Source organism: Ceratotherium simum, chromosome 11, assembly GCF_057802395.1.
Source record: "Ceratotherium simum simum isolate JZ-2026a chromosome 11, ASM5780239v1, whole genome shotgun sequence".
In the NCBI taxonomy this organism is placed as follows: domain Eukaryota; kingdom Metazoa; phylum Chordata; class Mammalia; order Perissodactyla; family Rhinocerotidae; genus Ceratotherium; species Ceratotherium simum.
The window spans coordinates 29,305,413-29,323,161 of NC_141910.1; the positions used below are offsets into that span (position 1 = coordinate 29,305,413).

The 17,749-nt window shown below is 45.8% G+C and overlaps 1 protein-coding gene across 6 annotated transcripts in view; it reads right to left on the reverse strand.

Moving 5' to 3' along the window:
* Window positions 1-17,749, reverse strand: part of EML6 (EMAP like 6) — a 267,083-nt gene that overhangs the window by 7,289 nt on the left and 242,045 nt on the right. For all 6 annotated transcript variants that reach the window (XM_087436765.1, XM_087436763.1, XM_087436761.1 and 3 more), the window contains 9 exons: window positions 15,468-15,546; window positions 12,832-12,961; window positions 11,225-11,323; window positions 10,039-10,212; window positions 5,724-5,932; window positions 4,735-4,892; window positions 3,944-4,058; window positions 1,764-1,952; window positions 284-456 (listed from right to left, as the gene is read on the reverse strand). In XM_087436765.1, coding sequence (XP_087292891.1) covers window positions 284-456; window positions 1,764-1,952; window positions 3,944-4,058; window positions 4,735-4,892; window positions 5,724-5,932; window positions 10,039-10,212; window positions 11,225-11,323; window positions 12,832-12,961; window positions 15,468-15,546 — 1,326 coding nt within the window. The remainder of the gene's footprint in view (window positions 1-283; window positions 457-1,763; window positions 1,953-3,943; window positions 4,059-4,734; window positions 4,893-5,723; window positions 5,933-10,038; window positions 10,213-11,224; window positions 11,324-12,831; window positions 12,962-15,467; window positions 15,547-17,749) is intronic.

A 17,749-nucleotide genomic window follows, 5' to 3' on the forward strand; every position in this document is an offset into this window, starting at 1 on the left:
TCAACAATTTCTTTGGATCAAATCCCATGGAAATAAGGAAATGGATGTACACAGCCTTTTGTAGAATGGCATTTTACAAGAAGTTTTTACCACACTCTTGTGGAAATTAGCAAAGACATGTCTGAGAATGAATGTGTGAGAGGGTCTCCTTTCATAGTTGGCTCGTTGAAAGAGACCTTCTCACAAGTGACTTCTTTTCCAGCCATGGCCCTTCTGGAATGGGAACCACTGGGAAGGAGAATGCCCACCTTCCTCCTCCCTGCCAAGTCCACCTGCCATGTACCTGATATCTTCAATAGCAGATTTCCGGTCTCGTTTTTTCCCCCAAACTTTCAGGCTGTTCACCAACAAGATGACAAACTCTCCATTCTTCATGCCAATGGCCACCATCTCCCCGTCAGGGCTGTAGGCTGCACACTTGGCCGCATGGCCCAGGTTCACCTTGTTTAGCAGCTTCTACGTTGATACAAAATAATATCTGCTGAGCCCTTGGCCGCCCCAGCTGGTCTCCAGGGGAAATCCTGCACCCAGGCCAGAGCAGTCAGGCTGTCTCTGCTGCCACTGCAGGCCTCCAAACCTCTTGCTTCTTACAGTAACTGTCCCTGAGTAGCTGAGGTGGGCAGTATGTTTTGATTAGAGCAACTTGGGAGACAACATGTTTTAGGGCAAGGGTCGGCGAACTTTTTCTGTAAATGGTTTGGTAGTAAATATTTTTAGGCTTTGCAGTCCACATGGTCTCTCACAACCACTCAACTCTGCCACTGCAGCACAAAAGCAGCCACAGACACTACATAAATGAAAGAGCATGAATTAATTTGTAGAAACAGCCAACAGGCCAGGCTTGACCCTCTGGCCGTAGATCGCTGACCTCTTGTTCAGGGGAAAGAGTTTGAGCTTTGGCATCAGTTCAAATCCAGAATTCTGGCTCTGTCCCTAGCTGCGTGTGTTTGGGTAAGTTACTTCTCCATTTTCCCATTTGTAAAGAAGCGATATTAACATTGGTCTTGCAAGGTTGTTGTTAGCATCAATGATGGTGTATATCAATAAATGATAGCTGTTGTTAATGACAAACATTAAATAATCATGAACTCACTCGAGTGTAACAACCATAATTAAGGCTTTTGCATGTCTGTTCTTTGATCCTTACACTAAAAACACGACTGACACATTTACTAGCCATTTTGTAATGAAACCAAGTATTTTAATTATTAAAATGTAAGTATTTGTTTTAATATCAGATAAGGCTTGGTAACATTAATCTTTTTTTTCCCCAGACTATTCCTTGCTATTTTACATTTTTACTCCAAATGAATTTTTATTTGAATTTTTTGAATTTTTAAATTGTTTTTCCAAACGTAAGAAAAATCTTTTGTGATTTTGATTGAAATGTTCCATTTGGGAACATCTGACATTTTAAATCATTTTTAATCTTCCCATCTAGGAAGACATGATTTGTCTCTTTATTTTTTAGGTTTTGTGGGTTCCTTCATGACAAGAGAATAATCACTCTCAATTAGGTTATTCCTGTACTATAAATATTCATAGATGGATATATAGCTAAGAGATATATAGATTGGGTGTGTATGAATGGGACTCATTTATTATTAGGCTCTCTAACCTAATTGCTGACCTGCGGCTGATCTCTTATCCAGCCCCATCCCCCATCTCTGGCCTGACATTGGCCAGATCTCTCCTTACTCCAAGCTCCTACTGCTGCAAGGCCTGCTTGTGGGCCTCCGAGCCGGGGAGAGTCGGCCCCTCACCTTGTCAGCCAGGTCCCAGATGCGGGCTGTGCCATCGTTGCTGGCCGAGATGAAGATGTCCTTGGAGGGGTGTGTGGCCAGGCCCCAGATCTCCCCTTCCATGTGTCCATCAATCAGGATGTTGGAAGCAGCGTTTTTTTCACCAACTTCAATTATTTCTCCATCTTTGGTTCCCACTAAAATTTTTCCCTGTTATAATCAAACATTATTAGAAAAAAGACAAATACTGTATGATCCCATTCATATGAAGTACCTAGAACAGTCAGATTCATAGAGACAGAAAGTAGAATGGTGTTTGCCAAGGGCTTATGGGATGGGGAAAGGGGAGTTATTGTTTAATAGATACAGAGTTTCAGTCCTACAAGATGAAAAATGTTCTGTGGATGGATGGTGATGATGGTTGCACAACACTGTGAATGTATCTAATACCAATGAATTGTACACTTAAAAATGGTTAAAATGGGGGCCAGCCTGGTGGCGTAGTGGTTAAGTTCACGTGCTCTGCTCCAGCCGCCAGGGGTTGGCGAATTCAGATCCTGGGCGTGGACCTACATACTGCTCATCAAGCCATGCTGTGGTGGCATCCCACGTACAAAATAGAGGAAGACTAGCACAGATGTTAGCTCAGCGACACTCTTCCTAAAGCAAAAAGAGGAAGACTGGCAAAAGATGTTAGCTCAGGGCCAGTCTTCCTTACCACAAACAAAAAGAAGGTTAAAATGGTAAATTTTATGTTATCTATATTTTGCCACAATTTAAAATAATTTTTTAAAAGATCATGATTAGAGCAACTTGGGAAAGTGCCTCTGTTGGCACTGGTATTAAAATAGGAAGAGCCAAGATGTGTTTTGTTTTTAACAACTAAACTGCCCATTCTTAAGTCACCTCCTCCACCTTCTCACCCTGCCTTTTCTCCATCCACCATCTTAGGTGAGAGCTTCCGTACAGAGTTCTCCGTCATTTAGTCTCTGCTAGAACATTCCTGTGACTGCAAGTTTACTACAGAGCAAGGCAGCCAATTTCTGGTTTTGGACAGCTCAAACTTTTCCTAAGTTCTTCCTTACACTGAATAAAAATTCCATCTCCTGAAGACTTCCAGGTTCTGGGCCTGGTTCTGCCTTCATCTCCCACACGTTTAATTATCCTTCCAGATGACTGTCATTTATGTAATTAAAACAAAATTCCCAATTTTGAATTATGTGGACTCCAAGTCAGGTTTGCCTTTTTTATGGAGAACATCCAGAAAGCAAATTCTTAGAATGGTACCAATTCAAAAAGATAAACACAAAGTATTGAATAGTTAACAGATTTGTTTTCAACCGCATCAAGAATCTCCTGAGAAATTAAAAAAAGAAGAAAAGAAAAAAAAAGAAAACACACACATCAAGGCCCCACTCCTGAGCCTCTGATTTGGTAGCTCTGGGTGGGAACCTGGACATCCACATTCAAAAAACCTCACAGTTGTTTTTGTTTTTTGTTTTTTGTCCCCCTCCCCAAAGCCCCAGTACATAGTTGTATATTCTAGTTGTAAGTCCTAGTTCTTCTATGTGAGCCGCTGCCACAGCATGGCTACTGACAGATGAGGGGTGTGGTTCCGCACCTGAGAACAGAACCTGGGCCACCAAAGCAGAGCATGCCGAACTTTAATTGCTAGGTCATCAGGGCTGGCTCCCACAGTTGTTTTTGATATTCAGCCAAGGTGTGACTTGAAAACCAATGGCTTTGAGTCAGACAGTTTGGTGGCCATCACTCTCCCTTTTACTGGCCATGTGACCTTGGGCATGGGCAAATTATTTAATAATATTATCTATAATAACAGTGGCTAACATCTACTGAATGTGGCCACGTGCCAGGTATAATGAAAGGCACTGTATAACGCATGTGAGCCTCACAACAACCTGTGTGCTGGACCAGAAAGCTTAAGTAACACACCCAAGGTCACACAGCCAGTTCTACTGGGTGAGTTATAGTTTGCACCCAGGTCTGTCGGACTATGCTAAGCTACCTCCCCACTGCAGCATAAGGTACACCTTGGAGGCTTATTTTAAGGAGTCAACAAACCAGCCCAGGGAAAGTACTTGGCCTGGAAGGTGCTGAACTAACTCTCACTTGGACCCTTTCTCCCTCCTGGCCCAGCCCCAAGGGGGCAGCTCGGGGAAGACCAGCCCTGCCATGCTCACTTTGCCTCGGCACACAGAGCGCACGCACTCCACCAGCTGTCCCGTCTCTAGCTGGAAGGCCCGGCAGCGCTTCATCTCCTGGTCCCACAATTTTACAGCACCTCCTTCTTTGGTCCTAAAAGAGATCAAAAGGAACTTAGCATGTCAGCCCTCATCCAAGAACTCCCCATGACCCTCTACTCCCCTCTCCCCCTGTCCTCTCATCAAGGTCATAGCTACTGGGCGCGCGGCGAGGGGGAGCAGGAGGACAGACCCTCCAGGGTGACCTCTTTCTCAGGCCCTGTTGATGAGCAATCACAACCCTTTGAACTTGCAGATTTCCTAAAATGCCTTCAAAGGCCATGATCTTGGAAGGAAAGAGAACTGTAATCTAGAAAATCAAACTGTGTTTTTATTAGATCAAATACTAAGAGAAATATTTCTCCTGTTTTTCTGCTTCATTTTCACAGCTTCCCTGTCCCAACGGGAACTTCTCTCCCTTCTTATCACTTCTCCTTTCCCCCTTCTCCTAAGGAGCTACTGAGATAACGCTTTATGAACAGCAAAGTCACTCTGGTCTATTCAAGAATAGCTCTCTGGTTTTTAAATTACCATTAACACCTCTCTCCTCTGACTCTTACTTCTGAAGGTTTGACCTAGGGCCCTCTTAGAGAGATGGCAGACTGAGCTCCCTAATGCAGAAAAGATAGGAGAATGAAAATCTGCATTTTCTCCAAGTTGGAGATGCTTCTGTCAGTTTCTCCCAAGACAATAAAAAAAGACCAGCTCTTCCCAGAGGAGCTTCGGCTTACGGCCGCTCTTTTCCACCGGTCACTATGAGTCCGTCCCGAAGGGTCGTGTACATTGTAAAGACGGGCCCTGTGTGCGCCTTGGCCACCAGCCGGATGAGGAAGTGGTCCTTCCACACGTAGACATCTCCATTGATGGCACCCGTGAAAGTGAGGTTGTTCTGTAAACAAAGGGACACCTTCCACACCAGGACACTCACAGCAGCTTGAAAGAGGGTCCCTTCCCAGCCGCCGGCTCCTCTGTTAAGGAACCAGAGCTAGGGAAATATAAACACGTGCTCAAGCTGACCCTCTGTGCTACGAAGGCAAAAGAATTTGCAGAAAACCACAAAGAGCAAATAATACGGAAATTACAGGGCTTTGAAAGTCACTCTGTTGAGTTGGTTCAAGGCATCTGACATGCCCACTGAGTGTGGCTCTGCATTTAAATGAACTTCCATTCTGTGGGCCCCAGGTGACTGCAGGGGAAGGGGCGAACTCCAGCCTGAGAGGAAACTTTCCCAGGCTCATCTATGAGGGGATAAATCTGCACCTGGAGGACCAGGAGTTGGCTGTGCTCCAGAATGTCCCCAGGGGCACTTGCGTTGGCTGGGGGCACTGAGAGCCCACGTAAGGGTGTCAGTTGTGGTGCACGAGGGCTGGGAGGAAAAGGGAAGCTGTCCAGTGGTCGAGATCATCCCCACATCCTCTTGGCTATCTAACCCAGGTCTGATGGGCTTGCGAGTCAGTCTGCCTCTAGAATAATGAACCTCCTGCCCTAAGTGGGAGCCCTACCTTTTCTGATTAACATTTGAGGGCAAACAAATGGGGAAAAATATAGTCAACTCACCCATCTGTGCTACAGAAAAGGAACAGTGGTTGCAAATGAGCCAATAAAGGAGATAATGTAGAAATGGCTTTGTTGTTTGCAACTTCTTGGCCATACTCCCTTCCCCTCCCCTTACGCCCTGGGGTTCAGGGTCCCCTCTCAGGAAGCTTCTGCTGGAACTCACAGCACCGAAGGCCACGGAGAGCATCGTCTGCATCTTGGCAGCCTCCATGGACCCGATGACCCCTTTCTTGTAAAGCAGGGCGCTGCCTGCCAGTGTCCAGAACTTCATATGTTTGACCCCGACAGACACAAACTGCGTGTCTGAGTCGGGCCGAAATTCCACCACAAATATGCGCTCCAGGTGACCCCCTCGACTGGCAACCTTGGCACCTGTGTGGGTGAGAGTCCAGTGAGGTGGGCCTTCCCAATCTCCCAGTGGTGGGGGGAGGCAGGCACGGAGCTGCAGCCCAGGACGGCTCTCGGGCCCAGGGCACACTTGAGTGTTGTTTCTTCTTCCACAGCACCCTGCCCCCTTCACTACTCCCGAGGTGGGGAAAAGAGGCTATATCTGGGAAATTTCCAGAGCAGCAGGTGCTGCTAACACAATCCCCCACCCCACTCCACCCCACCCCCACAGACCATATCCAGGCATCTGAGAATGCAGCAGGAAAGGATGGCTCAGGAGATGCAAGCTTCCAGATATGACAAAAGGGCAAAATGGCTTAAGGGCATCCCCCATCTTGCCACCTCCAGTCTCCAACATCGCCACAGGATTCACCCCCCAGGAAGCCAGAAGCAGAACCCTCCCCTAGAGTGTCATTGGAGACTCACGTTCCCTTAAACAGTTCTTATTTCTCTCCAAGATTCTCTGCTTTTATTTTCTTTAAAAAAAAGTTCCCCATCTTCCTTTTTCTTTCATGATTTTTAGGTTTAAAATTTTTGCCTTTTATATTTAATGACTAGTTTTTTTCTTCAACCCCATTTATTTATGTTTGTGATTTATCTCCTGAGTTTTACTTAACCTCTGTCTTAATTAAATTCCAACTCCATTATTTATTTGCAGAACAACTTTGGAAAAGTTATTTTACTTCTCTGTGCCTCAGCTTCCTCATCTGTAAACTGGGATAATAACAGTTCCCATTTTTGAAGGTGTTGTGAGGATTAAAAGAATTGATGTGAGTGAAGCCCTTAGAACAGCGCGCGAGGCAGGGAGTGCTCTGTAAGTGTTAACTATGATTATTATCATTCTTTTAGCTCCTTTTTAAATCTCTTATCTCAGCCTTTTACTTGTATTTTAAACCTCATTATTTTTATCACATCATTATTTTTCAGCCCTTGAGTTTTTAATTTTTATTTTAAATTTCTATTACCTTTTCTTTCCATTTTCTTTTAACTTACTCTTAATGTTTTAGTTACAATTTCCTCTTAATCATCTCCTCTCTATATATTATTTACTCACATGTATTTTTTTCTTCCCCTCTTCCTCATCACTTCCATTTACTTATGCTAGGGGTCTCTAGCAGAGTGGTGGTGGTGGGTTCTTAAGATAGCTGGGCCTGCAGCCAACCCTCAGACATCCCCACTGGGATCCTTTCCCAGGGATGGCTGGGGACACCTGCAGGTCACTCTCATGGTCTAATTCTCTCTCTGCAGACAGAATGCTTGACTTACCATAACAGATACCTCATTAGCTAGGCTCAGAGGTTTTAAACCCCACGGTCCCAAGGATACCATAAACTAAGTTAAAAGACAACAGACTGGGAGAAAACATTTATGATGCTTAAAGACACAAAGAATTAACATTAATAATCAGTAAGGAACTATAAATCATAAGACAAACAACCCTCCCACCCACAGTAGAAAAAGGATTTGAACAGCTGAATTCCAGAAGACGCAATACAAGCAGCCAATAAAGAGATGGCAAGATGGGCCGGCCCTGTGGCTTGGTGGTTAAGTGCGCGCGCTGCAATGCTGGTGGCCCGGGTTCGGATTCCGGGTGCGCATCGAGGCACCACTTCTCCGTCCATCCTGAGGCCGAGTCCCACATACAGCAACTAGAAGGATGTGCAGCTATGACATACAACTATCTACTAGGGCTTTGGGGGGAAAAAATAAAAAAATAAATAAAATCTTTAAAGAGATGGCAAGAGAATCAGTCTCAGTGGTCACGGGGGAAATGCAAAATAAAGCAACCATAAGATGTGCATTTCCTCTAAGCCGGTGTTTGTTTCCTCCTTGTTTTCATCTCATGGACACTTCTAATTGAGGAGATGCCTGCTCCCTCTGTGCACTGGCTTCTAGGTTGCTCAGAACAAATTTCATACAAGTGTCTCGGACCTGACAACACGCATTTTATATAATAAGCTCATTTTTTTACTCCTTTTTATTTTGTTTATTCTTACCCTCCCACACACACACTCATACACACAGACCCCTAAGAGTTCCACAAAATAATCCTTTAACAAACGAGGAATGAATAATATTCTAATGATAACAAAAATGTACATAAACCTCCCTCAAAATACATATTATTAGGGCCGGCCTGGTGGCACAGTGGTTAAGGTCATGAGCTCCACTTTGGCGGCAGGGGTTCACAGGTTTGCATCCTGGGCGTGGACCTACACACCGCTCATCAAGCTATGCTGTGGCAGCGTCCCATATACAAAATGGAGAAAGATGGGCACAGATGTTAGCTCAGGGCTAATCTTCCTCAGGAAAAAGAGAAATATTGGCAACGGATGTTAGCTTAGGGCCGATCTTCCTCACCAAAAGAAAAAAAACAAACACATATTATGTATCTGTCAGCAGGGCTTGAGGTGAGAAAAAAGCACACACAATCAGCTCAGAAGACTTGGTAGTTGGTGACAGGCCGTTAGATATTATCACTGGTTCAGAACTCTTCTGTATAGACCCTAGTGCTGGTTCCAACAAAGGCAATGAGAGAAAGTTACCAAAGAGAATGCTTCTCTTTTTTCCTAGGAGTGTGTTTAAAAGTCCTGGCTCCACCAATTCTCCCTTGGGAGATCAAGAAGGGGCCCCAGGTGAGCAAGAGTCTGTGCTGGGGCAGAGCCAGAGCAGGTACTGCCCAGAGGGACAGGTGAGGGAAGTGAGGAGAGTGAACCTGAATTGAACAAGACAAGACGGTATAGGGGCTGATATGGTAACTTTCTCCCAAGGAACTAGCAATGACTTGTTCTTGGCTACCACAAGGAGTAGAGCTAATGCCACAGAAGAAAGGCTTTATGAAATTACGCCCTCACATAGGAAAGGGCTTTATGAGCTTTCCAACAGTGAGTGGGCTGCCTTGTAAAGTGATGAGGGCCACATCCTTGAAAGTAGTATTCAAGCAGAGGATGGAAATCGGCCTTTCAGAAACGTGCTTGGAGGAATTTCTCCATGGGATGGACTCTGGCTGGGCAGAAAGATTTCTCTAGTCCTTCCAACTCTAAGATGCTATGAGTCCATCATTTAAGGTACTCAATTTTTCATCCAGGGCTGAGTCTATTTAATCAGCTGGCCACTTGACATCACAAGGAATGAACCTGAATCCCCACGATATAGATTATGGGGCCTTTAGGACACAATATACTGATGAACAAGAAAATGAGAAATGGATGGAATAGGATGAGTGAGTTTCATCATAAAAGTCTACAGGTCCCCAACCCCTTTTTCTCATATGGGGGCCCAGGAGGGGTTGGAACTTCCTTCCCACTGTGCTCATCTCTTTACAGCCTCGTCTCCCCACCCCCTCCACGGGAAGATGCTGAGATAATAGGACTCTCAAAGCCCTGAATGGGAGAAGTGCCACCTCTGTGCGTGCCTGGCTCAGCGTGCCCCAGATACAAGCTGCCCGGCTGGAGACAGACCTCATTAATGTCTTCCTAATTGGATCTGCTTTTGCCAACCTGAGAATATACTCAGAAGATTGCACATCTTTGATTCTATGATGACCATAAATTTAGTAGCAGCCTCTATGTGTGCGTGTGTGTTGGGGGAGGGCAAGAAAGAAATCCTGCTAAATTAAATATCCTTGATTATAAGATGAATCTCACTTCAAAAAAGTTAAAATGTAAAAAAAAAAATGTGTTTCTGTGACTATGGTGGTAAAAGCCTGTTCCAGTTCCTGTAATAAGGCAACCCAGGTGACAAGGCTGCCTCAGGATCCAGGGGTCACGAGAAGGATGCTGAGGATAAGCAGGCTTGGGTAGGCAGGTTGGTAGGACAGAAATGGAGAAGGCTGCTGCCTTCTGTCTGAGGAGGAAGGCTGCCACCCTTCACTAACCAGCCAGGACTCCCCCGGCCAGCCCTCTCCTGACTGTGGCATCCAAGATGTAGTGACATCTGATGAGCAGCTTCTCCAGAATCCCAAGAACCTGGTTTCTGCTGACCTGGCAGCAGTGCCTTGGTGGGCTCTGGAGGGAGGCTGATCTAGGTCAGAGCCCAGCGCATGCCACAAGCAAGCCTCTCAGAGGGACAGAAAGCCCAGCTTCATTTACCTTCCTGCCAACGCCAGACGGTGATGGTGTGCTCAGGGTCCACGCCCACCGACACCAGGAGCTTTCCGGTGGCACTGAAGTTGATATAATTCACCCCCTTTGTGTGGAAGCACCGCAGCATGGAGAGGGTGTGTTTGGTCATGGCGTCCCATATGTGGATTGAAGGTGTCGTTCCTGAATGTGGGAGGCATGACAAAGAACTAAGGCTGGAGGACAGCGGAGCCAAGGCAACACTTACGTTCACCTAAAACTTCTCTTTTAAGACAAGTGTTTAGGGGCCTTACAGTGACTGGGGGTAAGGAACCTACAGCCTGACCTGGCCAGAGGTGGAAGACAGCAGGGAACACTTGTTGCACTTTTAGAAGCAGAGACCTAGGGCCATTTATGTCCAACACACACAGTTGGGGAGGAGTTTGTACAAAGGAAACTGATGAGGTCAATGATTTGTATCTGCAATTCAGCTGATACAAGCAGCAAACACGGTACACTGACATGATTTTGCTGTGCAGATTCAAACTACTCACGGATGGAACAGCCTTACCTGGGGTCTCCGTCATATCACCTGCATTGGGTGGGCAATGGCAATGAGGAAGCGTCAAGGGAAAACAATAGCGGCAATAAGTCATGTTTCTAACAGTGAAGCACTCAACACCAGCATCAGAAAATTCCAAATTAAAGTTAAAAATGGACATGGGTTCAATGAAAGCAAGTGAGAAGATATGTTTGTAAAAACTGTCTTTGAAATGACCAAGTTAAAAAAAAAAACAACTTTCACAAATGTGAATCTGTTCACATTTGTCATTGGCAGTTTCCTGGGGTACAGAAGAGCCAGGCACACATACTGAGATCTACCCTTGCCGAGCACTACCACCTTGCTTCAGACACGGGGCTCTTCATTTGACATGTGGGGTCTGAAAAATTATTCTCATAAGTCCACGGGGATGGGGGCCACCCATTTATCTGGATTATCAGGCTGTGCTCTGACTTTACGGTCCCTCAGAATCACCAATCACTGGATGCATCAACTCAGGTGACACAGATATACTCAGGGCTCGAAAAATCAACAGCAATGTCAACGAGAAAGGGTGGATGTCAGCGACCCACCCGCTCTCTCTCCCAATAATTGCTAAGAAGTCAATGTCCCTGCTCAGCTGGGAGAACCTTGGCTGCTGCAGGACCCTCCTACCTATCTGGCTGGTGGCCACCACGTTTCTGTACTTGGGGTGCTGGTTCACCGTGAGGCAGAGGATGTCGTCCGTGTGCTCCAGGTAGAAGCTCTGGCTCCCTAGGAGAGAGACGTGGGACGGTGAGCAGGGAACCCGAAGACCTCTCAGGGCAACCCCAAAGCTGTGTGTGGAGTCTTGGGAATGCCTTGTAAAAGTGAGAGCTTAAAATGCCAAATTCTCACTTTCAGAATCATCCCTGGGGAGACGGGAGAAGGTTTTTTACATTGCATACTCTGTTCCAAGTTTGGGAGAAGAGCTGGGGTCTGTATCTAATACACACAAGCTCCACTTCAACCCTTCCCACTGTCCTGTGTGGGTCAAGGGCACAGTCCAAATACAGAGGCTTCCAGAGTCCAAAACATTTCCTCCTCCTCACGGCTCAGGACTGATGGCTTCTCAGTGTCTACCTCTGGGCAGGGCGGGGCGGAGAGAATGCTTCACTGAGCAAAATGGCACCACTTACTCATTGGAAAGGGAAGATGGACATTAGGGAATCACTTTTAATCATCTTTATCAAAGTGCCAATACACTTGGGTGCCTGGATGGCACAGGTGATAGGGCTTGACGCTCTAAAGCCCTAACTCGATATATGTCACAAAAAGTAGAAGAAAGGACAAGAAAACCTTTATCATCTATTGCAGCAAATGGGTTTGCTGACTTCCAAAGTGGCCGCTGTAAACTCAGCCAAATGCACAAGAACTGAGAGCTGAATGACGGCATTGATACACAAGGAGATAGCACATTGCTACTAAAATGATAATGTGTGGCTAAAAAATTGAGAAAATGTATAGAAAATTTTAAGACCCTCCTCCCCCCAAAATACAAATCATTATGTGCCCAGTGATTTCATTGTCCAAAAATCTATGCATAAACAACTATACAGAATTGGGAAGAAGGCTAAAAATTTGGAAAAAAAAAAGGTTTAAGATATGAAGAAAATAATGCAAAATGTTAACATATTTAAACCTGGTGGTAAAGATAGGGTGTCTGTTAAATTAATTTCTGAATGCTTCTTTTTGCTTGAGCTGTTTCTTTTTAAAGTATTTTTTAATTAAAGAGTCATCCCATAGTTAAGAGACATTTTAGGTATTTTTGTTTATTGTTTAATTTAGGTATTTTGTTTATTGTTCTCATTCTCACTGTAAATCTGGCTAAACAGTCAAAACAAACAAAACTTGAAAATCTGAGCTGCTAAAAAATTGGTCACTGTTAAAAATTAGTAAGAAAAGTTCGCGCATGCTTGTTCTTGGTTACCGTCTGTAAGGAATTGCTCTAGTCCCCACACCCTCTTTCTGGCTTCTCTCCATCCCTCTCAGCCTCTGAGGAGCTGAGGCAAACATGGACACCTCCCTTCCAGGGCCTACACAATCTGGCTGGGTACAGACCAGAGAGGACTTTGACTCTGAATGTGGCCTGAGCATCTTCTAGGACTAAACGATACCAGCCTGGAATCAAATGGAATGGCTCTAAAGGGAAGAGAAAGCTTAAGCTTCTCCTAAACAGTGGGAAAGCGCCTGAAAGGCCTAAAATAAAAGCCTGTATTCAGACGGAGTTTCTCTGGCCGCACCTGTGGAGAGGTTCTGGACGACGCCTGCCGCGGCCGTGTGGAAGATGATGTCGGTGCCATCATTCAGGTAATGCAGGTTATTGCGACAGTCGAAGCCTCTGTAGCCAAACACGTGGTCAAGCGCCAGCTCCTACATTCCCACACAAAGACGAGAGCGGCCCTTAGAGGAAGAAGTAAGAGCAGAGGAACAAACCCCCACTGCGGGAGCGGCCACGGATCTCGTGGGAACTGCACGGCTGGTGAGACAACCAACCACTTGATAAAAACATTTTGCTTCTTGACGAGGATAAAATGCAGCCCTTTCTTTAGTTCCCTGAAATGCTAGGGGGACAGGCTAACACATAGAATCATAGTGAGTTTTCTAAATAAATTAGATTTGCTTGCCGGCTCCTCAGGTGAGCCAAGATCTACCGATCTGATGCCCCATAAAAGTTACATAGACGTTTTCTGTCTGCGCCCTGGCAGGCACTCTTTAGTGAGCTGAATCGTGGCCCAGAGATTTGCTCTGATTCTCACCAATGCAGCTGGGACTGGCAGAGCAGAACACTGAGGTAAACGCCATGCTCACGCTGTTGCTTGGCGCTCGCCCTACAAAGTTCCTACACAATTTGCATTTTTTTCCAACAACGAGATACTGTTCTGGGTTTATAGTCTTTCTCTTCTTCCAGTCTTGCTTTCCACAGCAAAGCGCAGTGGCTGATTCAGAAGATCAGTTCTTAATTTGATTTGACACACGTGTATTGCTGGCAGCTCTTCTGTGCCAGGACTGTGCTGGTTGGCGGGATACAAGATTAAGAAGACATGGGTCCCTTTTCTCTAGGTTCCTGATTCTAGCCTTTTCTCTCTCTAAAACTCACCATTCGCAAACATCAGATTAATTCTTCTAAAATACCACACTTCCTCACTCAAAAACATGCACTGACTTGCACTGCTTATGAAACAAAGCCCCAACTTCTTAGGTTGGGACAATCAGCCCCAATTTGCACACGTCCTCTACCCCTCGCCCAAGCTGACGTGTCTATTTAGCCCACATATCGTAAGCTTTCCAGTCTTTATGATTTTGCTTTTTTTCTCTCTCACCTAGAAAGCCTTCTCCTCCTTTCAACTTAATGAGTGTCTGCCCACCCCTCAATCCCCCCAACCCCCATGTCTCACCCCCATGTGTTTGCCAGAAACTGTGTAATATGTGACCCCCAGTCCTGATGGACAACTGACTCAAGCTGGGCCAATCAGATGGTTTCTCCCAGGAATTTAGAATTGGGGACACTGTTAGACTTGGCTGTGTAACTGAGGAGACATAAACTCAGATGCTGGGTAGCACCCATAGTCTACCAAAGTAGTCTAAGAAGTCTGCAGAAAAAGAGAAGAATGCATCGGATACACACAAGGCCCTGTTGGGCAGAAAGAGGTACCATCTTGGCATGATGGCTTTCCAACTCCTGGATCCTGTCTTTCCTGAAGCTCAGCTGCACTTCCTGACCTGTGCTGTGTTCCATGATAAAACCTCCCTTTAATCCCTTTTCCAATAAAAAATGTTAAGATGATTTTCCTGGCCTCAGTGAGTTCATAGTGTAGTAGGGGAGACAGATGAGTAAGAAATAAAAGCAGTGCAGAGTGTGACAGGGCTGTGGAGGAGGGGGTGTGTGGCGGGTGTGTGCAGAAGGGTTTAGGGTGAGGAGCATCAGGGAAGATTGCACAGAGAAGATGCCAGAGGAGGGCTTGGAAAGACCAGGGTGTGGGGATGGAGAGGAGGAGCCTTCTAAGCAGAAGGAATAAAAACAATGGGGCTTGAAAGTCCAAGGCAAACCCATTGAGGAATGGGTTTGGGGTTGGAGATTTGAGTTGTGGTGGAGAATCACAGCTTGGAAGGTGGCTTCTGGGTAAGGTTTTGAAACTGTGAACTTGAATCCCATCAGTAATGTGGGAATCTCCCGGGTCTTAAAGTTGAGATGAGGTGGGAATAGTCATATTTTAAAGAGCTAACCCTGCGGGCAGCAGGGCATGTATCAGAGAGAGAGGGGACAGTGAAGGCAGAAAGAACAGTTAGGAGGCCTCTCTCAGAAAACAGCAGGTTCACTGGAGCTGCACCCCCCATGTCTTAACAACTGAGTTCAAATCCCATTCCACGTCCTGGCGTGGTGATCTTGGGCATGGGACCTAACAAGTCACTTAACTTCTCTGAGCCACAGTGTCCTCATCTGTAAAATGGAAACAATAATAGTACTACCTCACAGTCATGAGGAACGTATGAAATACTTCATGGGGAGTATGTAGCATGGTACCCAGCACACAGTGAGCGCTCAGACAACATTAGAGACAGTGACTAAGCTCGTGCTCTCCCCGAGTGGTACTAGGTAGACGGAAAAGGAGCCAGGTTTGAAGGACATGGGACATTTTTGAGTTAGTACTGATAGGACCCGGTGGCAGGGCTGAAGGAATGTGACCCAGTGGATGTGATTCTGGTCACTGGGATGGGTGACACAATGCTATATAGAAGGGAGGGGTGATAAGACAGAGCCATTGGATCCATTCAGATTCCCTTAAGGTATCTGTGGGATATGCAGATGGTCATGTCCACCACGTGGGTCTTAGAACACCGATATCAGATTAAAAGCAAAATAGTTTAACCTCCTCACCTCAACCAGTTTCTTTTTTTTGGTGATATTGTTCTTCTGGAGTTTCTCAGGCTGGGGAGCTGCTCTGCTAACAGGTGGTCTGGAACAGAGAGTGGCCAGAAGAAGCACAGTGTTGAGCAAAAGGCAGCAAGGTTGCTTGTCCAGTGCTAAGGTCAGTTAAGGTCAGTGCCAGGATCCTCTCTCCCTTCTTCCCCACTCAGAGGACCCTCCACCTGGGTTTGTTCTGTCCTGCCCCCCCCCCACTTGCCCCCCTGCCACCAGGAAAAGTAGCTTCTGACATTAAGGGTCTTGCATGATGGGGCCTGGATTCACAGGCACTGAGGTGGGCTCCCCCACACCTAAGGCATCGTAGTCAGGGATCAATCTTCTCTTCCTGGGAGCCAGGAAGAACACATGAGCCAGAGGGGCTGATTTTAAAACTAAAGAGGAGCCTAAGCATGACAAGGAAGAGTCTGCGCTTCCTGAATCCACTGGCCATTTTTCAGACAGGGATGTGCCAAGGTTGTTCAGAATTAGGTAGTCAAAGATCACGGCATGGGGTAAAGTGGGACTTACAAGCCAGGCTGGGGAATGGGCCCTGATGGCCAAGTGCCCAGGTCATTCTCACTACACAATAGGGCAAGTAGGAAGCAAAGGGATGAAGACAGAAAGAACCCCCACTCTGCCCTATCCCTTAGGGTTATGGTCTACGTTAAACTGCTACCATCATACCAAAGTTTGCTTTTCCCTTCTGTTTCAGAGATCTGGGCCTCCAGTTTTAACAGAGAGGTTTTATAACGGGTAAGCCCTCATGGACTCTTATATGAGTAGGTCAATTTTTTGTAACACAGGGTTCCCTGAAGTTGGACTTCTTAGAGTTCAGGAAACCGGGGATGGGGAGGGGAGACCTGCACCAGCTCCTGCTGCATGTTCCAAATCCATTAGCTATTGCTCTTGGGCTTTGCAAAGAGAAAGGATTACCTTGATCCCCTTGTAAGCAGCAAATAAAACCAAGTGAGAAACTTAGTACAGTTTAGAGCTGCGTTAGCAACCACTTCATTCATGCACAAGCATTTTCCAAGTGAACAGACATTCCTGTGTGGCACAAACCATGCTTCCCGAGCATGCCAGCAAAGAACTAAAACAGAAATGAAAGAGTGCACCAGTCTACAAATTCAGAAAGCTCATACCCTGGCGTCTCTGGGCAAACTCTGCACTAAAGCGCCTACAGAATAGGGAAAAAAAAGGAAGCCTTGTCAATGCTTCCCGCACACTCCCCGTGACTTTGCAAATGCGCCTGGGGACTCTGCTTATTTTAGAGTGTGCTGGGGAGAAACTTGGTGTCAGAAAAACAATCACATCCTCCTGGATGTCGCTGGGAGTTATGCACAATGGGTGCTTTGTTTCCAAATCAAGTTTGACTCATAACTTAGCCTAATAATTCCCAGTGTTTCTTGGTAGAGCAGCTTGCCTGCTGGAACGGCTTGCGTTTTTTTGTGCTAGGGAAAAACAAGGTACCTTTATTTTCTCAGAAACTCTTCAGTCAAAACATGTTATGTAATCATAAGTGATAATTGGACCAAATGGTATTATAATCACCACCGAAGAATGGGTAGAGAGCACATCTCTGCAAAACGACACCCCCGGCTGATGTCATTGTTGCCAAATTGAGCAAAACCGGGAGGCCGGGGGCATGCGAGTTCTCACGACTAGACACTTCCTCCACGTTAATTAGCGCTTCCCAGGACATCTGCTCTTTCTTCTGTTTTAGTGGGATTTTAAATGAAATATGTGGGTTTCTTCTTTCACCTGAGAATGTTTAAGTGTATGACAAAAGCAAGCCAAAGTCTGAGATGGGAGCAAGAGGACACCAGGACCGCAGCATGGCTCATAAGGCAGAATTTGAGATTAAACGCAGGGCTCGTTCTCAGGGTACACGCAGGTTGTATAATATGTCACATATTATACAGTGTCTATAGAGTATGCATACAAGCACAAACACTGTGCATTTATATATACACGAGATTGTATATATATACACATAGAGGCAATCCGATGCTTTTTTCACCTTGATTTTCAGTTAAAAACTGAAAAGTAAAGCAATCTCAGAATGTTTCTTTCTTATTTCACAAGCATATGTTTACAGCTGTATTGCTTCAAAACTGAAGATGAGGGGGCGAAAGGAAGAAACCTGCATTGTGGCAAATTCAGCAGATTGTAAGTATAGACCCATCGCGGTTGTGGATTCTGCATGAACGCTTATTACTGGATGCTCATCAAACACCTGGGCTTTTCCAGAGTGC